At 45.9% G+C, this 26,434-nt stretch overlaps 1 protein-coding gene and 1 long non-coding RNA gene across 4 annotated transcripts; one reads left to right on the top strand and one right to left on the bottom strand.

The window, feature by feature from the left end:
* The first annotated feature begins 14,653 nt into the window (after positions 1 to 14,653).
* Positions 14,654 to 20,947, top strand: IRX2 (iroquois homeobox 2). Its single transcript, XM_063326317.1, has 5 exons — positions 14,654 to 15,439; positions 17,276 to 17,681; positions 18,145 to 18,894; positions 19,636 to 19,703; positions 20,412 to 20,947. The coding sequence occupies exons 1-4, from the start codon at positions 15,197 to 15,199 to the stop codon at positions 19,677 to 19,679; spliced, it is 1,443 nt and encodes a 480-aa protein (XP_063182387.1). The 5' UTR covers positions 14,654 to 15,196; the 3' UTR covers positions 19,680 to 19,703; positions 20,412 to 20,947.
* Positions 20,948 to 23,284: 2,337 nt separating this feature from the next.
* On the bottom strand, positions 23,285 to 26,121 carry LOC134510731 (uncharacterized). 3 transcript variants are annotated; one of them, XR_010069705.1, is made up of 4 exons: positions 26,025 to 26,121; positions 24,394 to 24,495; positions 23,575 to 23,715; positions 23,285 to 23,449 (listed from the first exon to the last, which is right to left on the bottom strand). It is a non-coding gene; the product is annotated as an uncharacterized LOC134510731 (long non-coding RNA). The 3 variants fall into 3 exon arrangements; XR_010069703.1 differs by lacking the exon at positions 26,025 to 26,121 and adding an exon at positions 24,838 to 24,895 and having other exon boundaries at positions 23,575 to 23,803; XR_010069704.1 differs by lacking the exon at positions 26,025 to 26,121 and adding an exon at positions 24,838 to 24,895.
* Between the last annotated feature and the right edge of the window lie 313 nt (positions 26,122 to 26,434).

Below are 26,434 nucleotides of genomic sequence, written 5' to 3'. Positions count from 1 at the left end.
AAATATTTTATGTGAGTTCAAAGTTTTTAAAACTGTTTTTCTCAAAAAATTGAAAGGAAATTTCAAAATGCAATGTCATTTCAAATGAAATAATTGAAATGCTTCACTTAGAAAAATGTCAAAAGGAAGCATTTGATTCTTTCAGAAAATTACAAGGTTCTTTTCAAAGTGAAGCACTCAACAAAATTAACACAATTTTGCAAAATGTTTTGGTATATCTCTGCCTCCGTTGCCCCAAAAAAAAAAAAAAATCAGTTGAAATATTTCACTCAGCGTCACAAACAAGCAAACATTAAGAGCTAAAAAGCTTGTAAGCACTGAACTTTTTCTGTCCATACAGACCAGAAGTGCCCCTGAAGAGCTAGTTTAGTCATAACCAGAATAGCCTACCAGAAACCCAGATCTGTTAAGAAGAAAAATTAAAAACAGATATGCCATGAATGTTTTTGTTGCTCTTTATTATTTTCCATTTTCTTTTACATTCCTTCTCCCCTCCTTTTGCCCAGTCCTTCTTAGATGCCTGTGTACCAGACATTCCAGGACAAAACATCTTATGATCTCCACACAAATACCTCCCCCAGAACAATTATGGGTCGAAGTCTCTGCTAGCTGAAATTGTCTCCCTACTGGTAAACTGAATTATGTGAGCTGGGAATCTCACCTGATAACTTCAGCTACAGTGATTTCAAAAGCTTGTTTTACAGAGAGGCTTAACATATTTTGACGGTTTTTATTCCGCAGGTTTTCTTAGGCATGACAAAAGTTTCCTATTTGGGGATTTGGAGAGGAAACGAAGCCAGTGCTAGCATCACTAGTGGATTTCAATTATTTAAGAAACCAAATTTTTTTCAGGACAAGGTGAAGGACATGCAAGACTCCCTTTACAGGCTAAGGACTCTCCTGAATAAGAAAAAGATCTGAGAGGTTAAGCAGAAAAGAAAAACTTGCGGCCTTTAGGACAAACTGAGCCTACAGAGTATTTTCACACATTCCCAGACCTCCCAGAAATCTACAAGCACATCAAACTGTGCTAGGGGAAGAGTGCCTTGAGCTAATGCTGACCTGGAGCGCTAAGCCATATGGCCTGCTGCTGTGCCATACAGATGCCCCATCTCCAACTGTCAGCTGAGTTTATTAGTTTTAGTATCACACCTCAGGAACAAAGTTACTTTGCTTTTGAATCCAAGCAGGCTCCCAAAGTACCAGGTATGCACGATTCTAGGTCACAGGGAAAAAATACTGTGTAAATGTGTCAAGGCAGGTTAGGTTTTTGCTGTCCCTATTTAGTAATGCTGGACGAATGTGGACCACAGCAGGCACTAGGATGCTGGAAAATAAACCAGGTAAAATCAGTTTGATGTCCCTGAGATAAAAAGTATCTGCTCTGTTCCTAATCAGCTGAGTCCTCTGGTGCTGGTGAATTCATATGGGGGACTTGTGTTGTTTTCAGCATTTCTTTTGAGTACAAATCTTCCTTTTGTTAAATCAATTTTATCTTTTTTGTTTGCTTGTTTGTTTTAAATATGAAAAGAAAAAGAGTTCACTGGAAAGCTCTCACTCTATTTCCTTCGTTTCTTCTTTACTTCTTTCTTTCCCCTCTTTCTTCTCCCTCTTTCTTTCTGTCCTTCTCTTTCTCGATTTGCTCTTTTGAAGGCTTTTTAACATTATAGGAATACTAAGTTTGGTCTTTGCCATTTATTTTTTTTCCTGGAGCAGCTCTGGGAAGTCTTGTGTTCTGGGTGTTCTGGCAGTGTTGTATAAAGAATGAGGATCTTGAACAAAGACTTTCTTTGCCCAAAATTGTAATTAGTTGCTGAAGTTGCTAACAAAAGCAGAGGCAGATGAGCAAAATGATTCTAGACATTAAAAAGCTTGTATGATGACAGATTGAAGAGATAGGGACTGTTTAGGGAAAAAACTGGGTCATTTTTGTTCAGAAGAACAACCAGACTTACTAAAGCAATAAAAATTAGGTAAAAATAATATTAGCACAATTACTACGTCATTGTGTAAATCCATGTTGCCCCTTTATGTTAAATACTTTGCTCTGTTGACTAAGGTACCACCACAAAAGTGAAGTGGATTTGGAAAATTTTTCTAAGTTTCTTAGCTCTTGCCACATTGAGGACAGCGAGACTTCATGAGTGGATGGAGCTTTTGATAAGAAAGTCCATGCCTATTTACTGAACCTAGCTAACTCATGAGATTTACAGGATGAATTTTGTCATCTTTTGCAAAAGTCCAAATAAATTATGTCTTCCAATCTTCTTGTATTCACTCTTTTGTTATCACACCCAACAATTAAAAGAATGTGAATAGCTTACAGAGGCACAGATTTCTTTTACAGAAGCCATGGTGATCTGTCTCCATCATATTATTTTCAGCTGGGTCTTTTATAATTCTGTTTTTAATTAACATTTCAACCAACTTTCTTGGTGCTAAAGTAAGAACTCTCAGCCTGAATTTCCCAGAATAACCTTTACAGTAAAATACCATTTGCAACAGAGCTGTTCTCTGAGAAAGCAGCTATTTCGTTGATTTCTTCTCTTGCTTTTTGAACCCTTTTGACCAATATTTTATTTTTCAGTTCTTGTTTTCAAAAGCCAGCATGCTACTTTTTTTCTGTTATTCCTCACCTCCCAGAGCTTAGTTAGCGTTGACTTCCCCTGTAGTGCTACATGAAAGAAATTGGGTTTTACTGTAAACCCAAAGAAACTCTCCTAAGAAGAGGCCATAGACAATAGGACATCACATATGGAGTAAAAGAGGGTAAATGGAGAGGCTGAGAGAGAGCTCAGCAATCATGTCACAGCACAGAAAGGTAACGGTATGGTAGAGCAGGTGCCTTACATTTCCAGTAGGCGATGGATCAGTTTTAAGTACCTGGTCTATGGTTCAGCTCTACTAGTCATGGACATGTAGGACTCTCAGTGCTTCAACCGCCTAGCTGAGTGTAGCAGGACGTGTTCATTTTTGTCAAATGAACAAAAACCAAGCACTGTCTGTTTTGGACAAGTCAATTTTTGCCATCCATTTCCTCAAAAAAATAGTTCCAGCACAGAAGAAGACATGGGATCTGGTTTTTACAGGCTCTCAGGCTCTGTGCCATTTATAGTCACAAGCCTAGGAATCAAATTCTTAATCAGGATATTAGATAGTCAAACATTTCAGAAGAGCTTTCTTTTATTGAATACCAACTGTGGCAGGGGTTCAGACACTTTCTAGCCCAAATCACACTGACACCAATGAGATATAGGCTTCTAGGGATGTCACTGTCTCTGAAAATGTCATTTAGGCCCAGAAACTTTCGTGAAGCAATGCCAAAATACTCCATAAAATCAATGCCAAGATGCTGGTGCAGCTTCTTCAGACAGATCCTAACCACAGGACTTCACCTCTCTGTGGTATTTTGATTCTGACCTGTCATCAAACCAGCTTCCCCAGCCAGCTTATTCAAATGCCAGTTCTGTGATCTCCTATATGTGCCTGTGGGCGACGTGCTCACTAGCCAAGTGTCCTATACACTCCACAATGTTGGGTCTACACAGTGGAGGAAGCGCACTCCACAGTGCATCCTACAGAATTGAACCCCCGGTCATCCAGGCTGAGTGGTCACGGTTTCCTTCATGCCCCCGCAAGAAATTATTTTTCTTAAATGAAAATGAACAGTGTGTGAGCTGAGACAGGTTTTGTCCTGATGTGCTTACCTCGAACCCCTGTGCTGACCCAGAGAGCACACACAGCCAATTTGTGGAGTGCACTCAGTTTGTATATTGTTCTTAAGCTTTATTGCAAAAGCTAATACGATGTTTACATTTTATATACAGGTCCTAGGATTAAATAGGAAGTGCTCTAATCACAGAATCACAGAATGGTAGGGGTTGGAAGGGACCTCTGAAGATCATCTAGTCCAACCCCCCTGCCAGAGCAGGGTCACCTAGAGCAGGTTGCACAGGAAGGCGTCCAGGTGAATTTGAATGTCTCCAGAGACGGAGACTCCACCACCTCTCCGGGCAGCCGGTTCCAGTGCTCTCAAAGTAAAGAAGTTCCTCCTCATGTTTAGATGGAAATTCCTATGTTCAAGTTTGTGCCCATTGCCTCTTGTCCTGTCACTGGGCACCACTGAAAAAAGCCTGGTCCCATCCTCCTGACGCACATCCTTTAAGTATTTATAAGCATTGATAAGATCCCCCCTCAGTCGTCTAATGCTTGAAACTAGTTTTTGTTATACGTTTCTTATTTGGTAGAACTTCTTTATATTATTCTACTGAAACCTGGAGTTTTATGTCACACAGAATAACTTGTACAAAATAAAAGTGATTTTTAATTGGGAAGCTCAATAAAAACCTAACGTTCAAAAATACAGAATATTCAAGTATAGTAGCCAATCTACCTTCTCTTGTCATGGAATCCAACCTTTGGTCCCTCAGCTGAATTTCCTCTCATGTTGCTGTTGACCCCTAGGCGTGTTTTAAAGAACCAAAAAAATATGAGATCCACTCAAAAGTACTCTAAAGAACCAGTTTAAGAGAGCTTTGCTGTAAATATCAATAATGGCATATGACAAATTAATTAAAATAATGAAGTACAAATGCTGCATGAAGGAAATAATTCATGATACAGTTTTAATAAAAGTAGTGGAGAGAACAGTCTTACTGCTGATGCTTTCATATGCTTTAAGACATGAAGAGACAGACATGTGGTCAGTCCATGAAGAGATCGTTCTTACTGAACCTCAGACACTAAAGTTCAAGGGTCTTGTTTTGTTCATTGAAACAAGGAGGAACATCACAGAATCCTTTGTTTATTATCTAGTCACTAGTATAAAGCTTCATTATTACCAATATGACAAGTGGATATCTCTAATTTGCTCCCTGGGTCATGGCTCATTCTGTGTAAAATGTCACCTCATGTGTATGGTCTCTGGTCACCTGGACCAGCCTGGTCCTGCTGTGTACTCAGTCCTACTGAGTCAATTGCTTCCACAGCTCTTCACCTACTAATAATTTCTTTGATTCTTCTGTGCTTGTCATCTTTTTTATGACCTAACTTACGCTGAAAGTCTTCACTTGAGAAACATAATTTACATTCCTAAACTTACTAACAGCTCTGTAAAAGCATGTTAGCCTTACTACCTCCCTGCTAGTATTCCTATATAATATCCTATTTACTGTGTAGGTTAGGAGCAGTCCTTTTAGCTGTATGTTTGTGCTGCACCTGTTACTACAGAGTCTTGATCTCCTACATAATATCAAAGAGTAATCTTGAAAGTTGATGAAAGAATTATTTTCTTCTTTTTTTTTTTTTTCTAAACGTCACTGAGTTTTCCCATGAAAGATACTGTGAGCCTGGAAACTAAGAATCAGTCATGGCCTACGTGTTCCGTTGACAAAATGCTAAGCAGTGACTTTAGTGAAAGTAAATCTGGTAGACAGTATGTCACCAACCAAAGCAGAAAAGGGATGAAGCAAAAGAATAATAAAAGACTAGTCCCAAGTAAAAGTCACAGATTAGATTCTGGTGTTAATGGACCAACTCTTTTTGTAGGCAAACTCTGTTAAACAAAAATCAAGTAAGAGAGCTGAAAGAGACAATTCCACTGACCAGGTGAAAACAGAAGAAACAATTAAAACAAACAAACAAACAAAGCATACTAAATGTGGTGTTTCTTCTTTCAATTGTGTATTTGAAACAAGCATATTTCCAGCAAAAAGGTACCTTTATAACCTATATTTTTACAAGGGTTAGAATTAATGTTTTATTCCTTTATACATGATTTTTAATCAAATTCATGAAAATATTTTTAGTGGATACTCTTCACAAATCTGATAAGGTGCATAAATTCAACTGAAACACAGGAGGTATTAAAAAGTAAGCACCTATTACTGAAGAAAAAACCAAACAAATTAATTTATGTTCAAGTGAATATGTCATATTAAGTGTGCTTGTGCAAAACCAAAAACCTATTATACATTCTTACAGGAGTGGTGCTGAACTATTTCTTAAATCAATGTATTTACAGAATTAAATTTTTATAGTTTATAAATTAACCTCACTAAACCTATTGTGAAGGATATCTTATGTGTCTGACTATTGACCTGAAGTTCAAACAACATGAAGCAGCTCGTAAACTTATTTTGGTGAGATTATTCCCATCTGAAGGTCACAAAGGCAAGTCCACCACTGCCAATTTATGATGTGTCTGGCACACTGGTGCCTTCCAGAAAAATTGCAGCCAAGTGAAGGTAAGGGAGTAGCAACAGGGGAGGAAAAAAGTGAGAGAAAGGGAGGAACTTTTGGTTTACTTCTGTTTTGAGAAACCAACAGCTAAAAAAACTGAAAGACCAGAACACTATAGGCGTTTTGATGACCTCAGGATAGAATTGTTTGAGACAAAATGTCATAGTTGAGGCTGCTGGTTAACCAGTTGTTTTTTCTTCCCTTCCTTATCACTTCCTATCTTTCATGTACGAGGACTCCACCAAATGGGTCCCAGATGAAAAAGTCAGGCAGTGTATTTGCATGAGAAATAAAATTTAAACATTGTGCACCTCTGGTGTTTGAGACAATGACATCACATAATTCTCAACAACAGTTTCAAAAATCCATGTTTAAAAGTGCAGAGGAGTCACGACCTTCTAGGACTTCACTAGTTAGCAATTGGGGAACAACCAAGAAAAGAAAAAAAGGATCATTTCGCTACGTTCCTTTTAGAGATGCATTAAAAGGTCATGTCTTTTAAGACTGAGCTGCATGAAGCAGAATTCATTGTCTTAATAAGAATGAGATTTGTTCTTTTAAACTCCTGGAACCTACACTTCAAACACAGAATGTCTTTCTGAAACAGAAGAAAATCTGTTGATTAGCTTGTGTTGGCATTAGTTTAGTGTAGATCTTTTAGAAGACCTCTGTCAAGCTTTTTTCTTTTCCCCCAGAGGTCTTACCACTAGCAAAACAATACAGCTCTCCAAACCTTCCATAGAGTGAAGAGTCAGCCTATACACAGTATTTTAGCCATGACAGGATCCCACTGCTGTGCTGAGCATAGCCAAACACACAACAAAGTCAACCGTTCACGTCATTCTTGAAACCGTGTTGATATCAGAAGGAATCAAAGCACGACTTTTCTTTTCAACTAGTTTTCATTCTGGGCTCCTACTGATGGAAATGAGTCAGTTGTATGAGGAGAAATGTACATGTGTTTAGACCTCTCATTGGCAAACTGGCGACCAGCCTTTCCCAGAAGAAAGAGTCTTAAAACCTGGATGGTTGTAGGTTGAAAAGCAAGGGGCCAAGTGGTCTGCCTGCCCTTCGTTTACGTGATGTGAAGGAAGGCTGAAAACTTGATTCAACCAACAGTCTACTCAAGCATTGCTACCAAGCCAGGAAAAGCAGTGAGACCATATGAGTAAACATAGTTAGAGTATTTTAACAAGTTAGAAATACTGTTATATGTTTTTTGCTCATAACAATATTCTAAGTAATATTTGGTTGGGTGTTTTTTGTTTACCATTTATATACGAAGGACTAGTATTATGAAAAATCTTCCCTCCAAAATTCAAAGATTCTAACCTGGAGTAAAGCTTGAGGGTAAAGAATAAAGAAACAAAACAAAACAAAACAGAATTTTGTAGTAATTCCTTAACTAAATGTAAAGACACTGGAACATCAACATTGATTTAGAGGAAATATCAATTTAAAGGAAAATATGAAAATAAGAACTTCAATTACCCTTGACTCTGCCCATCAATGGAAGAAAATGTGAAATTATTACAAAGCTACCTGAATGTTTGTGAACTATGCTGCATCAATTTTAAATCCATTTTTTTTAATACCTCATGGTATCACAAAACACATGGATACATAATACTTTTCCTGAGTATGACTATGTTTTTTCTGTCTTTTCTCTGTCCACTTTTAAAAATATACCAGCAACCTCGGATGACTCTTTAACGTATGATGGGAATAGTTGATTGTTCTGAAAAAGGAAACTACCTGGTTTTAAAAAGATACAAAGAGATCTCATCGTTCAGGAAGGTTATTTATTGGAGAAAGTAGGAATTTCTGGTTTGGGAGTGGGTGGTAGGCTTGATATAAAATTGTGGGTTTGGGTCTAGAAATGAAGGATACATATACACGTATACACACACAGAGGTGAATGAATGTATGAAAGAATGAGAGACAAGCACAAAGCAGGTGAGCAGGTGCTCTCTAGTGTTTAAAGAGATGATCAAACAGATGATGACAATTACAAGAAGGGGAAAGGATCTGCCAGAGTGACTTCAAAACTGCCTAAAACAATTTGAACCCAACAGCGGATTTCCACACCGCTTGCATAAGTATGAGGAAGAACCAGTAGGAAAACTCCATGTACACACATCTACTCCAGGCAAAGCACTCACAGGAGCCTGACTACAAGTGCTCCTTGGGCACCAAAGTGCCCAAACCTACTCGTCAACTATTCCTGTGTTGGAAGAATACGTTTTAACATGGGTCTTTAAAATAAAGCAACCCTTCAGTTAAATCATCCCACCTTTCCTTCACTCCGTCCATCACCCACTTTGCTAGTGTACCAGGCGCCGAAGGGATTCAGCCTCCCACCTAACTGGGAAGCCGCCTTTCCAAGACGCGTTGGCCGAGTACAAAATCCAGAAGCAAAGAGGTGGTATGGAGTGTCTGGCTCCAGCGGAGACGGGGGGATGGGGAGGGCTTCTTCCCCCGGCAGCATACGAGGCGAGGGGGATGGTAGTGGTCCTCGCCCCCGTCTGACCCCCCCGAGCCAGCTCTTCCCCTCCCGACGGCCCTGCCCGCAGCTCCGGAGGGCAGCGCTCCATCCCTCCATCCATCTCTCCCTCCCTCCCGCCGCCCATGGCGGGGATCACCCCGGTGTAGCCAGACGCGGGCCGCTCGATGCCGCTCGCACAGACACCGACTCCAGGCGCTGCGAGAAGCGGCGGCAGCTCCGCGCAGGCGGCGGCCGAGCGCGCAGGCCGCTCCGCGGGGGAGAGCGGGCGAGCGCGGGGGAGCGCGGGGCGGCGCGGCTCGGCGGGGTGGGGGCGCGGCGGCCGCTCCGAGCCCTCCCTGCGTCCGCCGCACTGATGGCCCGGCGGCTCTTTCAAAAACCAGAGACGCTGTTTTAACTTCTTTTTTTTCTTTTTCTTTTTTTTTCCCTTTCCCCCTGAAGAAGGAGGAACTATCCCACCTGTGGATCGTACACTTGTTCTCTCCCTGAGAAACACTGCCTGCCTTTCAGGTGAAAATAGCAGGCTCCAGGAAAGCTTTGGAGGTCTTTTATCTTATACTTAGGGATACATATTTGCTTACATTTCCCTAAGCAGAAAATGACTAAGACGCTTAATAACAGTATGACATATGGGAAGCAACTTTTCTAAGCCTCAGATCTACTTTTTAGAGATCCGCTTTAGGTTTTGGGTTTTTTAAAAAAAAAAAAAAAAAAAACATTCCCCCCAATAACGTCACAAAAGTGGGGAGTTAAATCCTCGTAAAGACACGGCCCGTTATTAGCGCAAAATGTCGAAGCCACAGACGCCCGGGGGGGGGGGGGGGGGAAGGAAAAAAAAAAAAAAGAACAAGAAAAAAAAAGCTGCAAACAGGGGGTATGTTTAATGTGTGTCTATTTGTGCGCGTTTGCGTGTTATAAAGAGTCGTCTAAATTCTCAGCGCTCCCCTGGGCAGACCCTTCTTGCAGGGTATTTTGAAAATGAAATACGCTATTCCACTCTTACCGAACCGAAAAGGGGAAAAAAAAATATAGAAAAAGAAAGAAAATTGGGATAAGGGGAAAAGAAGTGACCATAACTCATGCGAACAATCCACCTTTTAGCGCAGGTATCACGGGGCGACAGCTAGATAACATTGTTAATAAAAGTAATGACTGAAATATGAAAAGAAACCTCAGGGAAGGAGCTTACATAAACAATTCGGCTGCCAGGGCTCGGGAGCGCTGGAGAATTCATTGCCACAGCGCCCCCTCCCACACGCGGCTTGAACTAACGATTTCGTCCTGAAGATGTGGAAAGAAAAGTTCTTTCTTTTCCTTTCTCCCTCGCCGTTTTCCCCGCTCTTTGCTTTAACCCTCCCAGCAGATCTACGGCAGAACGGCTCGCCCAGCTCGCCCCGGGCTCCCCTCCTTCGCACAGGTCGCTCCTGCGGAGCACCTCGCTCAGAAAGAGCCTCGCAAACTGGGCTCCTTTTACTAGAAAACTGGACAACTCCGCTTGTGGAGTATGCGTGTGTCATTTGTTATTTTTAAATACAATAGTCTATTATTTCACGTCGCTGTCTCCGGGAGATGGTGGCGGTCCCCCATTTCATGAGAGAAAGGAGAAAGCATTCCCAGACCATTGTGTGGTTATGTCACAGGAAACTCTTTCTGCGGCGCATTGTGTTACATCTCCAAACCCCACTAAGTTCCACTTCGCTCTGCTTAAAAAAAAAAAAAAAAAAAAGTTGCTGTGCCCGGTGTCACGGCAATTGGGCAACTGGCATTGTCCGGGTGACAGGCGTGTGGGGCTCTCCGGGCCGCAGGGAGCCCTCCTGGGGCGGGGACATCTCTCCTTCAACCCAGTGTGATTTTTATTTTTATTTTTATTTTTTTCCCTTTTACCTGAGTAAAAGCGAAGGGAGCTGGGTCCCGGGCGAGTGGCCAGCAGCCGGCAGACGCCCGATTGCCGGGCAGGAGCGGGCGAGCAGCCGCTGCCGGCAGCCAGCGCTCCGGCGGCGGGGGGCAGGAGTGCCATTCCCGCAGGCGGTGGCTTGCCACTTCGCTCGCCCGAAAACTTCAGGCTCTTTGTCACTAGGGCAAGGAGATGTAGCTAATAAATGGCAAACCGCAAAAGCCGTCTCCCAGGACGGCAGTGAGCGATAGCTGAAAAAGGGGCACTGGTGGGAGTGGGGGGGTGTCTCTCGACTACCTTCTCAGCTGTGCTGGAGCAAACTGAATTAAAGAAGACAAGGCGAGAGCACCGCTTAAAATCTGGGAAGGTAAACGCTGAACTCATGAATAGATTATTCAAATAAAAACGCAGTGCGTAAACTCTTAATATCTCTGTGTAGGCATGTTAATTTGCCACAGTTATTACCAATAAAAAGTGCATGTAATACTATTCTACTGTTTAACAGCGCAAGTTAGACGGCTTTTTATTAGTAACGGGTAGTACTATGGGAAAATTAGATTTCGGCGGTGGAGCTAGGCAGATGAAAAATCTCTTCCCTGCGAAAGGCATTCCAACCAGAGATAACTCCGAGAAGAAGTTAAATACAGCCACGTACACTGACCGATATTTGAAAACGTTATTGACACGGTTTTCTGGTTTGTTTATCGCGAAGACTTCGCCAGATATATTTAAATGACCCCACTAGCTATTCGTTCTCCACATTGTGCAGCATCAAATTAGTGGTGTACTTGTAATAAAATGCATACCGTCTCCTTGCAGTGGGTAAATCCATTCCTTTCTGAAGCCATACAAAAATTATGCAAATCAAATCAACGCAAGGACTTGTCTTTTGAAATGATAATATTTTACTCCATTAATCTCTGATTGCGAAATTAACCCCGTTTCTGTATATAAAACAATATTTTTGGACTGCACAAATTAAAACATCAGAAATATAATCTGTTGCTTTTTGTGTTTGGGGGGAGTAGTGTTCCTGATTTAAACGTTCCTCCCACCGAAATCACAAAAATATATTTTCATAGAGAAAAGACACGCAGATGGAGGAAAAAAACAGCACCTACATTTTATACGGACGGGCACGTATACCTAGCGTGTATAACATACGCATATGCATGTAGATACGTATGGAGATTTGTATCTCTCGTGTGTGCGTGTGTGTCTGTGCGTATCTACACACACTCTGAACTGAATTATATCAATTCTCCTGGGATCACGGTATTTATTTAAGTACTCTTCCCAGGTCATAACAGTAACACTCACTTAATAGCATTAATCCCTTGTTATAATGTAAACACAACGGCCATTGTATTCCCAATCTGTATTGTTCCACTAATTATTAAAGAGGAGGAACTAAAAGCAATCAATTCGCGTAGATAAACACTTACTTACACCACTCCTGCTGGAAAAGAACAGACTTGGCTTCCCAAATGAAAATGCAGAGAGTATAGCACATTTTGCAAGGCATGCAGGTTGACTTAGAGAGATTCATGTATGACTTTATAATGTTATAATTAATTTTGCATTCTCAGGTCTCCAGCTGCTGCTCCGTTCAGAAGCAGACCTCATATACTTAGAAATCGGTCTGCGGAACACAGGAATTGACTATTCAGATGTAATCGCATGATATCGATTATTCCATAGAACTACTGAAATATGAATGTGTTTTATATAAAGCTCTTGTTTTTAGAGTTTCTATTTTTATTTAATATATGCGCATTAATCACCAAGCAGGGAAGCAAATGTCTTTTCTGTAATCTGTTGCACTGAGTTTACCAGTTGTTTATCACTCTCTTATCAGGAAGTCGGGAGTTAATGACAAGAAATACCTGTTGGTGTTAACCTCCTCCCCCTCACCTGCTTTTTTAAGGATCGCCTCTTCTACAGGCCAGCTGATAGATCTGGATAGGAATTAATCCGGTATGTCTGGTGGCCAGATCTCTACTGCTGCGTGTAGGGGCAGGGGTAAACTGGTATGTGGGTTTCACAGAAGAGGAGGAGAGGAAGGGAAAGAAATAAAAAAAAAAATCAGGTAGAAAAAGAAAATGGAAAGCTCGGATTGCTTCAGACACTGTACGCATCCCGATACTTGACCGTAGTTTCAATACGGCATTTTGAGGCTATTGAAACGGCTTCTCGAAGTGTATTTTCTTTTTATTAGCTGCATGTTTAATTGATTAACAATAGCCTGCCCTGCTAACCCGCAATTCCTCAGCTATTGCCATCTCCCCTCCTGCCGGCGGCCAGACGATTCCCTGGCGCACCTCGTGGGATGCGCTTTCTCCATCCTGCCTCGCTGAAACTTCCTGAGGCGTTCCGTGAAGAAGTCGGCCGTGGACGTCAAGCGACTTCACTTGGCTAAATGAGGGTGGTAACTCACAGATGTTGGGAAAATAAAACACGCGGTTTATGAACACTTTTTTTTTTTTTTTTTTTTTTTGTGAGTACCTACACGATTTATTCTTCGGCCCGTCCCGGGCAGGTTGCGGGTAAAGGGCTGGCGGGAAGTGCCGCGGTGGCTCCCAGCCCCATCGGCCCCGTCCCTACCTACCTACCTACCTACCTGCCGGCCCGGTCCCGTCCCGCCCCGGGCTTTGCGGGCCGGCAGGCGCGGAGCGGCCTAGCGGCTCGGTGGGGCGGGCAGGGCCCCGCGCCGTGCCCCGGGGCTGGGGGGGGACTGCGGGGAGGGGGGTGTGCAGAGGACAACCCCCGTGCCGCCGCGGCGGGGGGGGTGCAGACGGGGCCGGTGGCTACTGAAGGAGGGCGAGCGGGCACCGCACCTCGTCCCGGGGAGGCAAAGGCCGGGGCTGGAGTGCGGGCGGTTCACGGCCGATTCCTGAAGGGTCCCTCCAGGCTGATGGTTAAAGAAATGCAGGCGCACGTATGTGCATTTATTTACGTCTGCACTGAGGGGAAAAGAGCGGTGCCTTCGCCTCCTCCTCCTCCCTTAACCAGACCGGAGCAGAGCTGGCAATGGCTAGTGGCTGACGGTGGCCGGGGCCGAAGGGGAAGAGATTACGTTATTTGGGAAATTAATTACATCGTGATCGCGTTCGAGGAGATTTATCTGAACTGCAAAGCGGGGGGGGGGGGGGGGGGGGGGGGGAGAAGGGGGTGGAAGGCAGCTAGCCCCCCGGAAGGAGTCACCCAGGCCTCTTCCCCACGCACCAGGCCGGGAAGAATAGAAATGAAAGAAAGATGAGGGGATTTTTTAAATTCATTTCCCCCCCCCCTTCACTTAATGTGCAAACGCGCTCCGTGACTAGATCCTGACTGTTTGTGGCAACTTATATAAAAATAAAAAAAAAACAAAAAAAAACCCAAAAAAACTATAAAGCCCTGGCTGCCAGGAACAGCGCGATCCTGGGTCTGCTGGCCCGAGCAGTTGCTCTCCTCCCCGGCCATATAGGGCAGTCGGCGCTCGCCCCAAGCGGGCTCCCCTGCGCCCAGCCCGCCCGCCTCCCGCCCAGCCCCGGCGACCCACCCGCGAACCCACGCTCCGGAGACACGCGTGCGGGCGCGGAGCGCTTGTGTGCGGGAAGGGATGCGCGTATTTATAACGCATGTTCTTTTCTGCTCCCCGCGCGGGTACAGAAAGAGGGAGAGGGGGGTGGTGGTAAGGGGTGGTGGGGGGTGGTGGTGGTGGTGGGGGTGTAATCGAGAGTGTGCGAAAAGAGTATTTATGGCTCCGCGAGTCCGGAGAGGAGCTGATGAGCAGTATCATCGTTTGCCTTCAGCAGTGTGCTTGCAGCCGGAGAGGCTGGCTTGCATTACAAAGCAGCCTGCCTTCGCTGCCTCCTTGCCTGCCGGCCGCGGGAGGAGACGGGGCCGGAGCGGGAGGGGGCGGGCCCGCCGCGCTATGCAGATGAGCGGCGGTGACGGACAGCTCTGTTTTCCAATGTCCCTCAGAAACTCGAGTGCTCCTTCCCTCAACTCTTCACTTCAGACTCTATACTTCCCCCAAAATACAGGCTCGCAGGCGCTGGGGGAGCTGGCTGGCTGGCTGGGAGAACTCCATATGCAGCAGCCACTTTTCTGATTTCGGGGGCTCGCTTCTCTCTCTCCCCCTCTCTCTCCCCCTCTCCCCTTCTGTTTCTCTCCCTTTCTCTCTCTCTTTCGCTTTTTATTAACCCTCTCCTCTTCCGTCTCTCCCAGATGTCCTTCCCCTCCCGGTTAGATTTCTGACCGCTCGATTTATTTTCCCTTTTTTGGGGGGGTGTTCTTTTTTTTTTTTTCCTCCTGTTTGTTTTTATTCTGAGCGGGTGCGCATGGGGGGGAGCATATAACAATTCTGATTCTCTACATAACTGCACAGAGCCAACCGGAGAGAGAGGGGGAGAGAGAGAGAGAGAGAGAGAGAGAGAGTGGGAGAGAGAGGGAGGGAGGGAGGGCGGGCGGGAGAGAGGGAGAGGGAGAGCACGAAAGCAGCGCCAGGAGCAGCGGCAGCAGCAGGGCCGGTCACCCTCGCCCCCTCCCTGCTCCTGTGCACGCCAGTGCAAGCCATGTCCTATCCTCAGGGTTACCTCTACCAGCCCCCCGGCTCGCTGGCTCTGTACTCCTGCCCGGCGTACGGGGCGTCGGCGCTGGCGGCCCCCAGGAGCGAGGAGCTGGCCAGGTCTTCGTCGGGATCGGCGTTCAGCCCTTACCCGGGATCGGCAGCTTTCACCGCCCAGGCGGCGGCCACAGGCTTCACCAGCCCGCTCCAGTACTCCACAGACCCCGCCACGGGATTCCCCTCCTACATGGTAACTACCGAAGAGAAACCCTCTCCTTCTTCATTAGCATCCGCATTCTCATCCTCATCATCTTCAGCCTCTCTTCCTCACACACTCGCCATCAGCCCCCCGACACCACGCCGCGCAGCCGGGCGCTCCGCTCCGCACCGCCGCCGCCTCCGCGCTGCTGCCGCCGCCAGCCGCGCACCGGCCGCGCTCCGCAGCCCGGCCGGGGCCGGCGGAGACGCGCGGAGCCGGGCGGAGCGGAGCGGGGGCCGAGCGGCGGGCCGGGGCCGGGGTCGGGGCCGGGAGCGGGACCGGGGCTGGGGCCGGGGAGCCGCCTCACTCCGCGCCCCGGCCGAGCGCGGTGCCGGCGGGCCTGGGACCCGGGCTCGCCCCGCGGTTCGCGGAGACGTGCGGGCGCCCTGATTAAAGAAATACGGATCGTCTCAGTCAGTTGAGTTGGATGCTTCCATTCTACCCGCTACCCCCTCCCCGCTTTCTCTCTCTTTTTTTTTTTTTTTCTTTTCGCTGTGGTAGGATGGGGGGGTGGTGTCTTTTTTGGTTGTTTTTTTTTTTTTTCCTTTTTTTTTTTTCTCTTTTTCCCCCTCTCTTTTTAAGTCGGTGTTTAGAGGCGCTGCGGGCTTTATTCCCGTGTGGTTTTATTTACTTTCAGTGTGTTTTGTGCTAATGGTTTAACTGGATTTTAGGAATGAAAAGGAGCATCTGTTTGCGATCTGTGAGCTTCGCTTAAGCCCAAGATGGTTGTGGTGGCCGCAGTTTCGGATTTCACTTTCTTCTTATTAGTTAAATGGAGCATTTGCAATTGCGTGTGTGTGTATTCTGTGCATAAACTATATAAATAAAGCCATAAACTATATAAATAAACTGCACGTCTAGATGGTTATATAGTTTTATAAACACACGCACACAGAGTCAGACACGTATCTAGTCCGTACACACAAAGACCTGTGCCCGGAATTTGAGACTGGAGCCGCTGTCGAGACCCTAGGAAGGGACGACAGCGAGGAAGTTCGCTCTCCCTGCAAAGTGACAGGGAAAGTACTTGCTTTCTGTCCGTAAAATACAGTGCGTAGATTGTCGTGCAGTCTTTATTCGGGGTGGTATAAAAGATCTGAGGATCTCGCTTGGTTGTTTTTCCTGTTGGGAAGCGGGAGGCGAGCGGCTGGAAGTTGCAGCGAGGTTGTGAACTGCGGGATATTGGGTGATGTTGCGCCTGTGACTCGCCGATCTGTGGGATTCAGAGACGTGCTGAAAGTTAGCGAGTTCCTTCGCGATATCTTTAACTTTTCTTGCATTATGCAGACTTAAATAAGCGCAATTTAAACGTTAAAGGGCGAATTAAAATGCTAATTACATCGCATTTGAACAATTCGAAACGGTGCATATCTTCTGATTTGCAAATTGGATTTGCAATGCATTAGTGCAGTGAATTGCTAAGTGGCGGCTTTGTTGTATTTTCTATAGCAAAAAAGGAAACATCTTTTGAACCTTTGAGAGAAATGTAGATATCAAGACACTACCTGTAGGGCCTTTAAAATGTCTGCGCCGTTCAAAAATTATATTGGGAAATATTCAATTACAAGGAGATGAAATTAGGCAGAAAGATTAAAACATCGGCGATTTTCAGCGCGTGTGCCAGTGTCTGTGTGCTGGGCGGAGGAAGTCGGGGGAGGGGGGGTCGCAACTTAATGGCCTTTGGGTGCTGCTTCTCCCCCTCATAGAATATGGATACAAGACACCATCCCGGGGAAATACAAATATAACCGCCGATCTCGCCTTGACAACTTACTAATGGCTATCAGCAATAACAAATTGCCAACCCCACCGTTTTGTTCTGTCCAGGGCTCCCCTTACGACGCCCATACGACGGGGATGACCGGAGCCATCAGCTACCACCCGTACGGCAGCCCTGCCTACCCCTACCAGCTCAACGATCCCGCGTACAGGAAAAACGCCACCCGCGACGCCACGGCCACGCTGAAGGCCTGGCTGCAGGAGCACCGCAAGAACCCCTACCCTACGAAGGGCGAGAAGATCATGCTGGCCATCATCACCAAGATGACCCTCACCCAGGTCTCCACCTGGTTCGCCAACGCCCGCCGGCGGCTCAAGAAGGAGAACAAGATGACCTGGGCCCCGCGGAACAAGAGCGAGGATGAGGACGACGACGAAGGCGACGGGGCGAGGAGTAAAGAGGAGAGTCCCGAGAAGATGCCCGAGAGCAACGAAACCTCCGCAGAGGACGAAGGTGGGCGCTGGGTGACCGCGGTCGCGGCGGGGTGGCCCCATCCCGCCCCGTCGCGTCCCCTCGGGAGCGGGGCAGCGGGGAAGGGGGGTGGGTGCAGGGGTGGGGAGGCGGCGTTTAACAAAAGCGACCCCAAAACGTGTCCCGTCCCGTCGCCTACGGCTGCTCCGGGCGCTTGTTGCCGCGCAGTACCGGTGGCCGGGGCGGGCGGGGGGCGGAGGTGCCGCGGCGGGCGGCGGCGCCGTGCGGGGGGGGGGGGGCAGGCGGGGCGGTGCGGGGTGCCGCGGCGGAGCTAGCCCCTGGGGATGGATGCTCCTCGAAACGGGATTACAAGGGAAAAGGCCGGGACGGCTAGCCTCTCCCCGCCCGCCGCGGTGGCGGTGGCCGTGCTCGCTTCTCGCCCGCTCTCTTTGCCGGCCTGCCCCCGCCCTGACTCTGCCTTTCTGTGCCCGACGGACCCTTGCAGGGATCAGCTTGCAAGTCGACTCGCTGACGGACCACTCCTGCTCCGCCGAGTCGGACGGCGAGAAGCTGCCCTGCAGAGCCGGCGACCCCCTCTGCGAGTCGGGCTCGGAGTGCAAGGACAAGTACGAGGACATCGAGGAGGAGGAGGAGGAGGAAGAGGAGGAGGAGGAGGAGGAGGACATCGAGGAGGACGACGGCGGCGGCGGCGGGGAGCGCGACCCGCCGGCCAAACCCGCCACCTCCTCGCCGCTCGCCGCCGTGGAGGCCCCGCTCCTCGGCCACCCGCACGCCGACGCCGCCCGCAGCGCCAGCAAGGCGGCGCTGGGCGGCCGCGCCTCCCCCGGCCCCCCGACGCCGGCCAGCAAGCCCAAACTCTGGTCGCTGGCCGAAATCGCCACCTCGGACCTCAAGAGCCAGACCCTGGGCCAAGGCTGCCAGCCTGCCCCGCTCTCCTCGGCCACCCCCGCCTCCGCCCCGCACAGCGCTGCCTACTCGCCCTCCTCCCTCCTGGGGAGGCATATTTATTACACCTCACCTTTTTATAGCAATTATACAAACTATGGGAACTTTAACGCTCTGCAGAGCCAGGGAATCCTGAGATACAACTCCGCAGCAGTGGCTTCAAACGAGGGACTAAGTCAGACTGTCCTAAATGCCAGCTCTGTCCACAAGCAGAGCAGTGACTCTTTGAAAACGATCACTAACCAGCTAGAACAACATTACAGGCCCTCTAGTTATGACTCTAAGAAAGGTAGGTGACTCGTTTTTGCCGCTTCTCCCTCTACTACCCCCTTCTCACTCGCCCGTCCTTCCCCGACCCGCACAAGTCCTTTACACGCTGTAAATACTGAGAACCTTCTCTGGAGAAATCAGTGAGCGGGCTGTCACCACCGCCGGGCGAAGAGGGGCAATAGTATAATCTGGGGACTAAAACCGGCGTGTCGCCGTCCTATCGATACCTGCCTCTCAGAACCGAGAAAGGAAATGCAAAAAACGACTTTTAGATCGGTCTCACAGACTGCAGACGCAGCTTTCCAAAGTCATTTTTAAAAGGAAAAACTACACGCAAAGATATCCAGAGAGTACTGGTGTCATTGCCTGTATTTTTATTTAATTTTTTTTTCTCGACAAACTGGTTTTGCACTCTTTGTTTGCAGTATTCTCCCGGGTTTTTTTGTTTTGTTTTTGGTTGGGTTTTTTTTTTCAGTTTTAGGTTTAGATAATTGCTGACCTTGGAACTGAAATTATGTGAAACGTGACATTATTAACTGTATTTTATACACATTTTTTTTTGCGAAAAAGTTTTGCACTAATATAATTGTCAGCTATTTCTAACAAAATACTCGAGATACGGGCAATTATAAAATACTGGCCAGCCATATAAAAGACCGAGCTACGAATTATGCGCGAGTGAGGGTTGGGACCTGCACACACTGTATAATCTAGTTAGCTGGCTGTGTCCTGTGACTAACTGACGGTTATATTTTGACAGATCCCACTGAAGTCTGCACAGTAGGAGTACAACCATACCTATAGAAGTGCAATCACACAGCAATGCAAGTAAGTGAGAACATTTTCTATTACACTGATCATTTGGCATCGGGTCTAAGACACGCTGTACAGTTCTAGACTTGCTTAACGTTAATTTCTTGCTTCATTACTTAAGAGCCTGATTACGAAGTAAGACACTCTTTTCTGCCTTTTTTTTTTTTTTTTTTTTAAAACAAAAAAAGCTCTCCTTGCGGCTTTTCTTTCTCGGGTTTATCTTCATTTTAAAGTCAGGTTAGAGAGTTCCCTCACCTTGCATACTTTTCGCTCGTATAAGGCAAAGCCGTAAGGACTATTTAAATGTTACGGAAAGAAAGCCTTAGAAAAAAAAAATCTTTGAAGGTATTGTTATTTAAAAACAAAGTGCTTGTGCTCACGTGGCAGCGCTAAAATTGTCCATTCTGAGTGAGGCTTCACGCAGTGAACGTGTATTTTAAATAAAAAGGGACAATTATTAGAGATCGACATGCATCTTAAGCAGGGTACGCGATCTGAGAATTGCCTCTCGCCTAGCTAGCAATGGCACTCTTAAGACCTCCGCTATCGAGGGCTAAATAAACAATAAAAAAATCGCCTTGCCGATATTTTTTCAACGAATTCTTTTGTTGGAAGAAATTAGACGACTAAGAGTTTTGCCTTACTTCCTTTTTGTTCAGTTTAATGGTGTTAGTGTGTATTTGAAGGATTTTTGGATGATCTGGTTTTTTCCTTGGTCCACAGGTAGGTGTCACAATTGCTTTGAAAAAAGTCAGCAAGCCATCATCTCTCCCCGAGCTAATATATATAACAAATCTCTAAATCCGGATCACATCTTGTGCCACTGTATAAAAGAAGACCACAGAGCACTATTAAATCTTCAGACTCTAATTATTAAACCAGAATTTTGTTGGACATATGTGAGTTTGCTGGTATAGTATAGTTTCCCCAATGTATGTGTGACTTTTGAAAACAGATCTGTTTTTCTCAGGATATCTTGAATTGATCACTTCATTGCCACGGTATATATTCGATAGGTGTGATAGGATTTATTGTAAAATTTATTTGTAAAAGATGTATACAGTAGAGATAATAAAGACGTGATTGGAGAACTTGAGTCCTTACAAAGTGGAAACAAATTTGATATTTATTTTTGTAACGATATAAAGCTTCTAGTAATTTATGCAAGTTGTATTGCAATGGAATCTGAACTTTTTGTAAATAAATTTTGCCTGGTTTTTATTTGAAACGTTGATGGTTATACAATCTTTGGTTGTTTAACGAGAATTCTTTACTAATTTATATCTCTAATTGTAAATAAAAACAGACTAGTCTGCAACAATGTGGTGTTTTTCGTTCATTTCCCCCAAAATAATAATCTATTATTTAGAAAATGACGAAAGTTGTAATTTCACTAGTAGAGCTCAGACCATAAAATGAGTAAGCAATTTAAATATGTTGCAAAGATATGCTTTGCATAAATTAATTCCTTCTGGGTTGTTCCGTTATACTTAAGCTTTAAATACACACATGTGTGCAAATACGTTTTTGTATATATACATGCATATGCATAGAGAGAGTGATGTGAATACATGCATGTTTCTTATAAACTATTTATGTTGGGTGTGAAGTAGCACTTTATTTGAGTTAACATTCTTTAAATCCACCATTTCTAGGAAAAAAAATTATAATCAGCTACAGCTTATTTCTAATTTCTTTGTTTCTGTTTCTGGCTAAAATATGCAAAGGCAAAAAAAAGATAAAAATGTCCAATTCCTGGGTTTTTTTATGATTTCCCTCCCCCTTTTCTTTAAATCAATAAACTGTATCTTTACAGTCACATTGGAAATCCACTTTGATTGGGCTCATAAAATCAGCTAACTAATCATTTTAATTTTGAGCAAAATAATGGGAATCCTCATATAATATAATTTCAGAAAAGAAACGAACAATCATTTATTTTCCCCAAAAGATAAATTGAGTGAATATAACTTACGGTTATAAAACAAGAATAATAGCTTCTTAGATTGCCCTTTAATCAATCATACACTTATTTTTCAAGAGGCTCATCTATTTTATTCCATGATTAATAATGTTCCAGCGTGAGAGCATTATTAGATCCCAGCAGGGGAGATCCTGAATGCTTTTAGATGCTTTGGAATGGTCAGTTGGGGTTCATTATGGTCTGATATTGAACAATTTATAAAATCTTGTCTAAACATCTGCCAGCTCAGATAGGCCGATGTGTCTGAAGATGGGAAATTGCTGGACCAGTTGATATTGACAAACGGATCTCTCTCCAGTGGCTTTTTGTTCAGTGAAAATTAGTGGCCTCTTGCTCAGGTCTTGTTAGAAAGGGCATTTGAAAGTGATCTTAGATACTTCAGGCATCAGCCTTGGGAATGTTAACTGGATAAAGAGCCGTGCTAGTCTGGAGTCAGGAAATATGTTGTGATTATATTAAATAGGGGGAAAGGAAGCTGTTTTTCTTGAATACATATATGCAGTTCCATCATCCATCTTCCCTCCCCAGCCCCCCATAGTATTTTACCACTATGAAGATGTCTAACTGATTGAGAAAATGCATGTGTTTTTCAGCTGATAGGGCAGAAATTAATATTGTAATTCTGGGAAACTCTGGGATCCATCTAGCTAAGTGTAAAACACTGAAGACCTTTGCAGCTGGAGGCCTACTCATCTTCTTATGTTTTTGTAGAATGATGTTTTGCTCCTGTAACATCTTGTTTTTCACTGAGGTAAAATGCAATTGTATCTGCATGTAGTCTGCAGTACAATTAGATGAACAGCTAAGCAGTAATCCAGCTTTTCCCCTCCAATTTAGCATATGATGTAGATGCAAAAGTTTACTGTAATCATCCTCCACCGTCTTTACTGTGCACTTTAGGAAGATTTCACGGAGGGACTATTTGTGTCTGGGGAGATGCCTGAACTTTCTTTTCCCCTCTCTTGCTCCTATTCCATCCGCCCCCACCACCCACGTTTTATGTTCCAGGTCTCTGTTGGACACAACGTGTACATTTCAATTGGTAAAAACCAAAAGCTGTGGCAGAGATTAAAAAAGGCTAACGACATTCCTTTGATGTTTATACGCCCAAAGACTTATAAAAGATTTCCATAATTTACCCACCCTTGCTAGTATTTAGACCTGGATTTCTTTCTGGAAAGAAAAGTAGAAAGACTTGGAAAACTCGCTTTTAAGCATTCACTATGTATGTAAAACCCAATGGACTTCTCTCATCCTCTGAGAAATTCACGAACGGTTCACGGATGCAGATGGGCGACACCCAAATGATTTGGCAAATAAACTTATTTTTTTTTAAACAAGAAATTAATGGGCAAGAACTGCATATTCAACGTCATTTGAGATTTAATAATCAAAATTGAAAGCAGGAGGAAAGTGTAGCCTTGCTGGATTGTTGGCACAAACAATGCGATTATTTCAGTATAGCAAGAAAGAGGGGATGAACGATAAAATACATCGCTTTGTGTACGATTTATTTCATAACGATGCTAATCAGCCCGCTGGGAGTAAAATCTCACACCCCTTTCTATATTTACTCCCTCTCCCCCCCCTCTCCCCTCGTTGCTGAGCGGGAAAGACAAACCCTCCCCTCTTCGGGGCCAGAGGTTTCATTAGAGCTGATTTATTGAAATTCAGGCTTTAATCTCAGGTGGGATCCCGAAGGAATTGGCGCTGTCGTCAAATAGGAAGAGGGTCGCTTTCCACTTTGCACTTCCTGGGCTGCTTTTTTCCTCGCTGCCTGCAAATGTCAACATTTGTTCTCAATAAGAGAGTTATTGTTTCAGGAAAGCTGCTCACCAACTGCCTTTGAGAGCGGAAAAAAAAAAAGAAAAAAATAAAAGAAAAAAAAAAAGCGTCGCCCACCTTTGTTTAACTGGAGACTGGGGGAAGGGATGAGGACGGAGGTAACATGCAGCTCAGGACAGTAGCGGGCGGGCGGACAGACAGACAGACGTGGGAATGGCTCCCACACACCAACTCGCGTCTGGAGGGGAACGGGCCCGGCTAAAGGGAAAGTTAATATACAGCGCAATGGGCGCCTGCCTTTCTCTCCCCGCTCCGTTTGCATCTTAGCCACCGACCTGCCTAGCCCCTGTAAGAGAGAGGGAAACTGCGGAAAATAGAAAAATAAATAGTAACAAACCCAACAACAACAACAAAAAAGAGGACTTTCTAAACGTCCACAGCCGGAGGGCGTCTGCAGGTTTTGGGGGTGAAGGGTGATTTTCAGGTGAAGAAACAAATTGCAAGGTGCACCGTCAGATTTATCCCTACCTGGCGGCACCCACTTCCCTAATGGGCCATTAATTAGCACCCGATAGGGGGGGGTGGCTGGCAGCCCCGCTGCGAGGAGCGGGAACGGGCAGCCCGGAGCGAAACGGGGTAGCCCAGCCCAGCCCGGAGCGGCCCGACCCGGTGCGGTCCGACCCGGTCCGGTCCGCTCCGGCCCGGCTCCTCCGTGCCCAATCTCAAGGGAAAAAAAATAAAATAAACCAAAGCAAAACCAAACCAACTCTCGCTACTGGAAGTTTCTGCCTCCGTCACACGTTACATCTCACTTAAAGGCGGTTCAGTCTCACCGCGCCACTGAGGAACCGTGGCAAGGATGTAATCAATACCGGGAGGATTTTATTGCTTGTTAACTTTTGGGGGAAGAAAAAAAAAAAAAAAGGTTGAATTTACATATAGGTCGATTCGTTGCCTTCTGCATTCAGACTTTTCCCGGGTGCTTAGGCAAGCTTCTCACGATCCAGTTAGTCGAAGACAGCCTTTCCATTGTAGGAACTGAATAATGATGGTAAAAAATGTTGTTATTAATAGTAATACTGCACACTAAGTAATATGAAGTTCACCCCTTTGTTTTTAATCCGGTCACTAATAACTCAGGTATGTTGCCGGCTTCTAAAGAAATAAAAGCGAGGAAAAAAAAAAGAAAAAAGAAAAAAGTTAAGAAACAAAGGGATCCACGGCGAATATTCAAAGCACCCATGCATCTAATCCCTGATTATGACTCGGCGGCTCTGAAGCGGAGTCTTTATTAAAACTACAGAGGGAAAGCGCGACCGGCGGGGCACAGGCTGGCAGATCGGGAGCTGGGAGCAGACAGGTTCTGGAGGAACGTTTTACCTGTAAGCGCCCTGGCCGAGGTGACAGCCGGGCTCCCGCAATCTGGACCCGTGCCCCCACTCCCCCGGCTTTCCCCCGCTCCCCCCCCAAGCCGTGACTCACGAGGGAATGTCACCATTTCACATCCAATCCGGGCCGAGCCGGCTGCATTTTCCCTGAGTACAAGTAAGGGACTGAGCGACGCGGCCGCTCTGCCTCGGGGGCAGCCACCGTTAACTTTGCTCCTTTCGGGATCTGGGGACTCAAAGGGAAGGAAAAGATGGAGTGTGTGTGTGGGGGGAGAGGTCACCCCGCCCCAGCCCTCCTCGGAAAGGCAGGAGCGCAGCGAAAGTCGCTTCTGCTCCACCCGGGCTTGTGTCATCCGTGACGGGGGGATTTCCAAATACTCCCGAATATTTGGGAGGAGAAAAAAAAAAAAAAACACACAAAAAAAGACACGGTCGTACTGCTTCTGGTACGCCTGCTGTGCGGATACTGTCGGTGATCGGGCTCTTAAAAATCGCCCAGGAAAAAAATAATAAGTATGTGCATTTTTATAGGGAGATAAATTGACAATTTATTGTGTATAACTTCTGATCAATTATTAATCGTTAGTGTCAACAACAGGGTTATAATTACCTTCAGTTATTTAAAGGAATATTTATTTTTTCTTCTCTCTGATCTGGTAATTAGTTAATGCTCTGGAGTAATGAATTCAAAGCTGATTTGATAATGATTGAGACAGTTTTTTTTCCTCTCTTTTGGCAATCCCCTTCGCGCGGGGGGGGTGGGGTGGGGGGAGGAGGGACGTGTCTCCCCCCGTTTGCAGAAGTCCATGTAAAGGCAAATCGCGGCGCGTTTCACTTTTCAGACCATAAATAACGATTCTGGGAGGAAAAGGGCGAAATGACAAACAAATAGAGCGCAGCTGGGATGAATAAGGCCGATCAAAGTTAGCGGGGGCCGACGCTTCCCGCAGCCGCAGCAGGTCTGAGTCCCATAAAGGTGCCAGCAACTCTTACCTCTCTCCCCGAGATCAAGGGCGAGGGTGAGGAGGACATTTTAACCCCCTGACATCTTTTTCGCGAGCGGAGGAGAGGAAAAAGAAAAGAAGAAAAGGGGAAGGAGGGAGGGAGCTAAGTTTTTCTTGTTTGGGAGAGTCCTCAATACTTTCACGATTGCGCGGGGAAGGGGAGGGGATGCTTTACCTGAAGCCCACGAAGCCCCCCGCCCAGCCCGCGCAGGATGCGCGGAGGGGGAGGGAAGTGGCGCAGCGCAATGCGAGGCTGGGCTCCGCTCCTCGGGGCGGGAGAGGCGCAGCCTTGCGCGCTTAAACCATCCCGAGCCCGGCTCAGCCCTGGGGATGAGGAAGCAAGAAATTATGATTACTTTTTTTTTTTTTTTTTTTTTTTTTTTTTTCTTTCCCTCCTTGCGGGAGCCTCGGTAGAGCTTCACCACGAAGAGCTGAGAAAGGGCAGCCCGCAGGGACGGTGGCTGCCGCCTTGCTCCCGGGGCTTGGGGCGCGGGTAACCCCGCTCCCCCGGGCCTGGGACCTGGCAGCCAAAGGCGAGGTAAGGGCTAAAAAGCCCTTTTTCACCCTGCCCCGTAGAGGTGTGTG

This window comes from Chroicocephalus ridibundus, chromosome 2, assembly GCF_963924245.1.
Source record: "Chroicocephalus ridibundus chromosome 2, bChrRid1.1, whole genome shotgun sequence".
Taxonomy (NCBI): domain Eukaryota; kingdom Metazoa; phylum Chordata; class Aves; order Charadriiformes; family Laridae; genus Chroicocephalus; species Chroicocephalus ridibundus.
This window is presented reverse-complemented; position numbering and strand designations above follow the sequence as displayed.

Bases quoted from the DNA above. Each gene is read 5' to 3' on its own strand.
- IRX2 (XM_063326317.1), top strand. From the start codon at position 15,197: ATGTCCTATCCTCAGGGTTACCTCTACCAGCCCCCCGGCTCGCTGGCT. The intron at 15,440-17,275 runs GTAACTACCGAA...TGTTCTGTCCAG, and splicing joins CGGGATTCCCCTCCTACATG to GGCTCCCCTTACGACGCCCA. The intron at 17,682-18,144 runs GTGGGCGCTGGG...GGACCCTTGCAG, and splicing joins AACCTCCGCAGAGGACGAAG to GGATCAGCTTGCAAGTCGAC.